Source organism: Vulpes vulpes, chromosome 10, assembly GCF_048418805.1.
Source record: "Vulpes vulpes isolate BD-2025 chromosome 10, VulVul3, whole genome shotgun sequence".
Lineage (NCBI taxonomy): Eukaryota > Metazoa > Chordata > Mammalia > Carnivora > Canidae > Vulpes > Vulpes vulpes.
The window spans coordinates 25,645,261-25,654,078 of record NC_132789.1 but is presented as its reverse complement, the minus strand read 5'-3'; the positions used below and the strand labels follow the sequence as shown (position 1 = coordinate 25,654,078).

Genomic DNA, 8,818 nt, shown 5'->3' with positions numbered 1-8,818 from the left:
TGACTCATTTTTCAGGCGCACGAGGAAACGCACACCACAAGGAAGAAGGAAGAGTGGCTACGCTCCACCCAGGGCCTGACTTCGCACGAGGCTGACCTACCTCACCTGGCCCTGGAGGCTCCCAAAGGGCCGGGCTGATGGGGCGGGGAGCATCGATGGGGCGGGGCTTAGGCGTCTCCGCCCACAGCCCACAGCCCACGGCGTTCCTCATTGGTCCCGTGAGCTCGAGGCTCGTCAACGTCACACGCATGCGCCACGAGTGTGAAAAGGGGGCGTGGTCCGCCAAGAAGGAGGAGACAAGATGGCGGCGTCCGTGGGGCGGCGGTGTCTGAGGTTGCTACGCGGGGTCACGCCGTGGCGGAGCAGGTATAGCTACCTGGGGAGGCTGTCTAGGGGTGGGAGGAGGCCTGGGCCGAACCCGGGAGGAAGAAATCGTTTCTTTTTTTGCGGGCTCGACCTGAGGAGGGGGCGAGTGAAGGCAGAGCCATCCACCTTCACCTAGAGCTCGGGAGCCGGTGTGCCTGCCGGCGCGTAGGGAGGTCTGGGTTTATTTAGGATCTGGCTTAAGCGCTCTCGCGTTGCCCTTTCCATGTAGGTGGAAGTGCAGAGGGGACAAGCAGCAACAACAAAAAACCCCAACAACCCAAACGAACAAAGCAGATAGAATCAGCTGCTTGTCCCCCGGTAGAGTCGAGGCTGGACTGCACGCCTCTTTCGGGGTTGGTGTTCCTGGAAGGGCGGTGAGATGTGGGAAGAGCTTGGAACTGGGAGTCGGGGGCTTTCCTTTTGGATTCTTGATCTTTGAAGCGAAGAGGTTGGATTTGGTAATCGCAAATAGTCCATAAGGAATTAGAGTTTGGTTATTCTGGGGACTGGCTCCCAACTCTTAGATTCTTAAGAGTTGGAAGAGACATGAGGGGTCATCTAAATCCAGCTGTTTTTGGAAGTGGCGAAATTGAGGCCTTGAGAGTGTGAGGGACTTGCTTAGTGTTACCCAGCCCGTTAGTAGAGCCAGGACCCCGAGTAGGCCACCTCTGTCACGCAAGGACCTTTCCCCCAGGCTGCCCACCATGAGGGCATTTATTATTCAGAAATACCTTGGGAGCATCTAGACTCTCAGAAAATGGATTAAAATGTTGGTAGATATGACTCAGAGTCTGCTGCTTGGTGTCATTTCAAAGGGCGAGGGTTTGAGAGATGCGTGGTTATCTTTGTTTTTCTGGCAGGGTTAATTTTGTCAGCGTTAACCAAAACTTGCTCTGTGGTCAGAGGTGGTGACCTGTCATTGTAATTTTGGGAAGTCAAAGGGCACTGGATTTGGACTGAGAGGGAACAGAAACTGATTGGCCTTACCATGAAAGCTTTTCTCCCTTATCATTGACTCTTCAGAAATGGTGTAGTTCTCTCAGAAGAGGGCTCATCAGTGTGGGGTAACGGTTAGGATTTGGACTGAGGGGTCTCTGGTTCTCTCATGTTAATACCAGCTGTGCTGTGTATGAGTCAGCTGTGAATTTACTTAAACTGTGTCAGTTAGAAAGACTAAAAAATGACACTCTTTTTTAAAAAAATTTTTTTGTTGGAGTTCAATTTGCCAACATACAGCATAACACCCAGTGCTCATCCCGCCAAGTGCCCCCCTCAGTGCCCATCACCCAGTCATCCCAACCCCCCGCGCATCTCCCCTTCCACCACCCCTTGTTCATTTCCCAGAGTTAGGAGTCTCTCATGTTTTGTCATCCTCTCTGATATTTTCACAAAAATGACACTCTTCAGATATTTTTTTTAAAATGATGATGTAGAGGATGTACTCACTCGTCATTAAAAAGGGGGCTGGAAACAGGGACTCATATTTTAGTATCAGTGGAGATAAATGAGGCTGGATTTAGGTGTAGTGGTTGGAAGGAATGAGGATTCATTCCTCATTAGGGGCACAATAAGAACCCCTGATTTCAAAGGTATCATATATTGATACACACAAAAAACAGACAACATTTTCTTTTTTTTAAGATTTTATTTATTTATTTATTCATAAGAGACACACACAGAGAGACAGGCAGAGACAGGCAGAGGGAGAAACAGGCTCCACGCAGGGAGCCCGACGTGGTACTCGATCCTGGGTCTCCAGGATCACGCCCTAGGCTGTAGGCGGTGCTAAACCGCTGAGCCACCAGGGCTGCCCCAGACATTTTCTTAAGTTTTAAGTAAAGCATGTCCGTGAAACATATAAAGGAAAGCCTCATATTGGAGGGGAGTTTTCAGTAACTGGGTGATGTGTGGCAGGTGACAGAACAAAGAGAAAGCAACATTTTGGGTGATAATTAATGACCATGTTTTCCAAACTTGATAAAATAATAGGGTGGATGTTTATTAGAAATTGAGATTCCCAGGTATATCCCCACCTTGCTGCCAAATTCAGATTTAGTTGGTGTGTAGTAGGTTGGGACGGAAAGTGCCCCAGATGATTCTTAGGTTCATATAAGTGTAGACTTAGTACGTAGGGAGTAGTTGCTTATGCAAGACTTTCAGAAATATTTATGACATTCATTCCAACTGCAAACCACAGTGCCAGGGACCATGGAGGAAGGGAGGGAGGAGAGGAGTTAAAGGATACAGCATTTGAAATCAGCTTTGTGTTTAAAGAATTTTGTAGTTTAGTAGAAGAAAGAGAAAACACTCCACACTTATGCAAGATAGAATGTGGAATAAGGCCTTCTTCAGATCTGCCAGTTGCTTTTCAGGAGAGCTTTCATAGCTTCAGAAAGCAGGGGAGATAGAAAGACTACAGTTAAAGCATTCACCACCAGAGATAATGTTATTTTATATAATGATGGAAATATGGGCATAGACCAATCAGCATGGACATTGGTCATAGACAACTTTTTTTTTAAAGTAATCTATCTATCTATCTATCTATCTATCTATCTATATATAATCTATACCCCCATCTTAGGGTACAAACTCACGACTCTGAGACCACAAGTCACATGCTCCACTGACTAAGCCAGCCAAGTGCCCCTAGTCATAGATAATTGATACAGGTGTTCCAGCGTGTGCCAGCTGAATATAAACTCTGTTACTTTAAATAATAGTAATATGTAACTAGGTACCAGTTTTTCATGATTGTCTCACATAATCTTAATGAGGTAGATTCTGTTTTTACAGGTGGAGAAATTGAGGCTGAGAATTAATTACGTTTCTAAAGTCATACTGCTAGTGAGTGGCAATGAGCCATACTGTCAGACTTGTGTGCTCACTAATAGGCTTTAATCACCTGCTTACAGGATGCCCACATGAGTCACCACCTAGAATAGACATCTGATTGAATTTATCCATTCATCTCTCTGGGGCTTAATCTTACCACTGAGATTGGAGTTCAGTGAGAAGGCATACAAACCCCTATGTTCATCAAGGAATATGGACAGTAAACAAGTGGATACACAAATATACATGTATATATATGCATATATGTACACATACATATGTAATCTTTTCATTCCAGGTAGCGAGAAGTGGTATGAAAAAAAATAAGGTGGGGATCGCTGGGTGGCTCAGCAGTTTAGCGCCTGTCTTCAGCCTGGGGCCTGATCCTGGAGTCCCGGGATCGAGTCCCACGTTGGGTTCCCTGCATGGAGCCTGCTTCTCCTTCTCCCTCTGCCTGTGTCTTTGCCTCTCTCTCTGTGTGTGTCTCTCATGAATGAATAAATAAAAATCTTAAAAAAAAAAAAGGTAATTAAAGGGTTAGTGCTTGAGAGGGGTAACTCTTGGACATATGGTATTCAGGAGAGCCAAACTGAGGAGGAAGACTCTTAACAGAGAACTGGCTGATAAGGGAGTGAGCCACATAGCAGGGTGTGCCTAGTAGAACAAACATCAAATGCAAAGGTGTGGAAAGTGGCAAAGGCGTGGTAGGTACTAGAAGTGTCAACAGGAATGAATAAGGAAGAGAGGGAAAGCAGCAGGATATTTGAGAATCCAACAAGGACCGGTATATAGGGTCTGGTTTTATTTTTTGTTTTGAAAAGATCATTCTGGCTGTTTTGCAGTGAGTAGAATATAGAGGGCCAAGAGTGAAAACTGGAGAACAGGCCTTCACTGTCATCTGGTAAGAGAATCTGGTGTTTTGGGCTGGGGCGTGATGACAACAAGAAATAGGCAGATAAAGATACACGTATACATATTTTAAGTTTATTTATTTATTTAATAAAAAAATCTCTACACTTAACCTGAACTCAGGACCCTGAGAACAAGTTGCATGCTCTTCCAACTGAGCCAGCTAGGTGCCCCTAGGCAGATAAAGATATATTTTAAAGGAAGAGTCTTCCTGTCTTGCTAGTGGACTGAATATGGATAGTGAGAAAGAAGAGACTTCTATGAGAATGGGTCTTAGGGTTTTGATTTGTGTAGCTGTCTGGAGGGTGGTACTTTTTGCTGAGATGATGTATTATAGTAATGCTGCTATGGTAACAGGTAAACCCCAGGATCTCAGTGACAACACAGTAAAAATTTATGTCTCGATTTTCTAAAGTCCCAGTGGGTGCTCCTGATTGGGCAACAGTAATGCATGGATGCTCCTGCTGTCTTTAGCACATGGCTCCCCAAGTTCTTCATGTTTGTCTGCTGAGAACAGGCTGAAGGGGAAAGCCTGGGTGTGGATGCCTGGGAAACCTGAATGGTTTTCACATTGGTTAGAATGCAGTTTTTTGGTCACACCCTATTGCAAAGGAGGTTGGGAAACACCACGTTTTTGGGTGTCCAGGGAGAAGATGAAGTAGATTTGATAAATACCTGACTAGTCTCACCACAGATGGATTCCTCTATGGGGAAGAGCAGGTTGAAGGGGAATCGTGTTTTGGACAAACTCAATTTGAGATGACGCAGAGTAGGGATGTTGAGTAGCCAGTTGAAAATAATGGATCTGGACATCTCTGAAGGAGCAGTGAGGGAATCATCAGTGTGTGGCTATTTAAAGATGGTGACTGGGAGAGTGAAATGGGTGAAATGGGTGAAATGGGTGATGGGAATTAAGCCATGCATTTGTGATGAGTACTGGGTGATTTATGGATTGTTGAATTACTATAGTGTACACCTGAAACTGAACAACTGTACAACTGTACAACTGAAACTATACTGGAATTAAAATAAAAATAAATAAAAGCTGGGGACTGGATGAGCAACTCTAGGAAGAGCGTGTATTTGGTGAAGAGATCCAAACCTTGGGCATGGCAACAGTTTGAAGTTAGGGGAGAGACCAGAGAGCTAGGAGGAAAATCAGGGTCCCAGAAGCCACATGAGGGGAATGTTTCAGGAAGGAGGAAGGGTGAGAAGATCAAGAGGTACAAACTTCCAGTTATTTTTTTTTTAAGATTTTATTTATTTATTCATGAGACACACAGAGAGAGGCAGAGACATAAGCAGAGGGAGAAGCAGGCTCCATGAAGGGAGCCCAGTGTGGAACTCGATTCTGGGACTCCAGGATCATGCCCCGAGCCGAAGGCAGACACTCAACCACTGACCCATCCATGTGTGCCTATTGGGACACCCAGGACGCCTGGGTGGCTCAGCGGTTGGGTGCCTGCCTTTGGCTCAGGTCATGATCCCAGTTCAGGGATTGAGTCCCACATCAGGCTCCCTGCAAGGAGCCTGCTTCTCCCTCTGCCTGTGTCTCTGCCTCTCTGTGTGTTTCTCATGAATAAATAAATAAAATCTTTAAAAAAAATTTTTTTTAAAGTACATGGATATTGCCTTAATTTTTTTTTAAAGATTTTATTTATTCATGAGAGACAGAGAGAGAGAGAGAGAGAGAAAGAGAGGCAGAGGGAGAAGCAGGCTCCATATAGTGATCCCGATATAAGACTCGACCCTGGATCTCCAGGATCAGGCCCTGGACTGAAGGCGGCGCTAAACCGCTGAGCCACCCAGCTGCCCTATAAATAAAATCTTAAAAAAAAAAAAAAAAATCTTAAAAAAAAAAAAGGTATAATATAGTGATTCAACAATTCCAATTAACACACAGTGCTCTTCACAACTACACTCCTTAATTCCTGTCACCTTTTTAACCCATTCCTCTACCCACTTCCCCTCTGATGACTATCAGTTCTCTATAGTTCTAGGAATTTCTTTCTTGGTTTGTCTCTTTCGTTTTTGCTTTCTTCTCATTTGTTTTGGTTCTTAAATTCCACATATGAGTGAAATCATTTGTTACTTGTCTTTCTCTGACTTATTTCACTTAACATTTCATAACCCTCTAGCTCCATTCATGTCATTGCAAGTGGCAAGATTTCATTCTTTTTATGGCTGAATAATATTCCACTATATGTATATGTGTGTGTGTATATATGTGTATACATTATCCATATATTTATATGTATGTATCTATGTATACACATACCACATCTTTTTTTTTTTTTTTTAAGATTTTATTCTATTTTTAATTCATGAGAGACACAGAGACATAGGCAGAGGGAGAAGCAGGCTCCATGCACCAGGAGCCCGACATGGGATTCGATCCTGGGTCTCCAGGATCGCGCCCTGGGCCAAAGGCAGGCGCTAAACCACTGCGCCACCCAGGGATCCCTAGTTTTATTTTTAACTTAAGGAACCTCCATACGGTTTTCCACAGTGGCTACACCAGTTTGCATTCCACCAACAGTGCAAGAGATTCCTTTTTCTTTACAACCTTGCCAACACCTGTTTCTTGTGTTGATTTTAGCCATCCTGATAGGTGTGAGGTGATACTGCATTATAGGTTTGATTTGCATTTCCTGATGACAAACGATGAGGGCCTTTTCATGTGACTTTGGCTGTCTGGATATCCTCTTGGCGAAATGTCTGCTGATGTCTTCTGCCCGTTTTTTATTTGGATTATTTGTTGTTTGAGTGTTGAGTTTTATAAGTTTATATATTTTGGATAGCAACCCTTTATTGGATATGTTATTTGCAAATATCTTCTCCCATTCTATAGGTTGCCTTTTAGTTTTGTTGATTGTTTCCTCTACTATGCAGAAGTTTTTTATTTTGATGTAGTCTCAGTAGTTTATTTCTGCTTTTGTTTCCCTCACCTCAGAGGACCTATCTAGAACAGAGTTGCTGCATGTGTTCTCTTCTAGGATTTTTATGGTTGACAGTGAGCTTATTATGAAGGAGAGAAAGAAAAGTAGCGTGGAAGCTGGAGGAGGATACATGGTAGACAGAGTTTATGTAAGATTGGAGAAAGTACAGCATTTATATGAAGATAGAAGAGATCCAGTAGTAAAAGACAAGTTGGTGTAATGATGCATTTGCCGGCATTTTTTTCTAGGAGTTGGGGCTACAGTGGTATACAAGAAAGCCAAGCAATCTGTTCTGGGACAGGGCGGCCAAGGGGGAAGACCCACATGCAAGAGAAACCACCTGAGTGCTGTGTGTCTGGTTGCAGTGGATAGACAATTATCTCTCATTCATACCTCCCCCAGCCAAAGGGGAAAAAAGCCTTATTCAAAAGTTTGCAAGCATTCTTTTAGTTGGGTTCAGCATTCATTCTGGAAGACATAATACAGCAGTGTACAGAGCACAACAATGTACCTTTAGTCAGTTTTTATATATCTTGTTCTAATTCTGTTTGGAAAGCAGGGTTGGAGGCTTTTAGCTTTTATAGTGGGAGTTTCCAGTCTAAGAGATGAGCATTGTTCAGTGCTGAAAGAACATTCATATACTGAAACATTACCCTCTTTGTGTTAATAGTTGTATGTCTCTCTGGCCTTAGTGGGGTGATTATCATGGTCCCATACTTTTTCACCATACAGACCTGACTTGCCAATCAGAGAATCAGATTCATCACATTAGCCCTATTAGCGCTGTGCTGTGAGGGTGTTTTTAAGTCAATTTCAAGTTAAAAAAAAAAAAATGAAGATGCCTAAATCTGATCTTGTTTGCAGGGTATCTGTGTAAGGTGTAACTACTAAATATCCATGAAAGTAATGAAAGTAAATATTATTGCATGAAGGTCATAAATGCAGTTCTATTTTCCAAAAAAGTAGCAATGTAGACAGTTTTATTAAATTATTGCTTCTATCATAAAGGGCTCTAGTTAAAACAGAAACACTTACTGACAAGGACATAGTCCCTTTACTTAAGATTTTAGGTCAAAATTTGGGGAGGGGCTCGGGGGGGTGGGTCAGTGGTTGAGTCTCTGCCTTCTGCTCAGGTTGTGATCCTGGGGTCCTGGGATCCAGTCCTGTATCAGGCTCCCTGTCTGGAGCCTGCTTCTCCCTCAGCCTATGTCTCTGCCTCTCTCTTTGTGTCTCTTATGAACAAATAAAATCTTAAAAAAACAAAACACAAAATTTGGGGAAACCAAAATGCTATCTGAATTGAAAGAGAGATGTTTGCTCTTTGATTAGGAGAGATCCAGTTATTAAGTAAAAGTTCATGAATGCTTTCCTTTCTGGCAGTCCTTTCTTACTGCCTCTGGGAAGATGTCCTTCCCTGGTTGAAGGTGAAACACAGAAACAAACTGAAATCAGAAATAATGTTTTCTCAGAATGGAAAGCTGTAAAAGTCATTGGTAGTTTCTTTCTGAGAAGGCTGTCAAAGTAGCTTAACAGAATAGCGAAGTAACCACAAAGAAGAATTCAAAAATTCCAAATCAGGGATGCCTGGGTAGCTCAGTCAGTTAAGCATCTGCCTTTGGCTCAGGTCATGATCCTGAGGTCCTAGGACTGAGCCCCACATTGGGCTCCCAGCTTAGCAGGGAGTCTGCTTTTCCCTCTCCCTCTGCTGTTCCTCCTGCTTGTGTTCTCTCTGTCAAATAAATAAAACCTTTATTTTTGTTTATTTTAAA

The 8,818-nt window shown here is 43.2% G+C and overlaps 1 protein-coding gene across 3 annotated transcripts in view; it reads left to right on the top strand.

Annotated features, from left to right (window-relative positions):
- Positions 1-229: 229 nt before the first annotated feature.
- Positions 230-8,818, top strand: part of PISD (phosphatidylserine decarboxylase) — a 44,558-nt gene continuing 35,969 nt past the window's right edge. Inside the window, exon 1 of one of the 3 annotated variants that reach the window (XM_025986001.2) lies at positions 230-366. In XM_025986001.2, the coding sequence (XP_025841786.1) occupies positions 302-366 (65 nt within the window). In that variant the 5' untranslated portion in view covers positions 230-301. The remainder of the gene's footprint in view (positions 367-8,818) is intronic. The other 2 variants (XM_072723283.1, XM_072723285.1) reach the window with 2 other exon arrangements.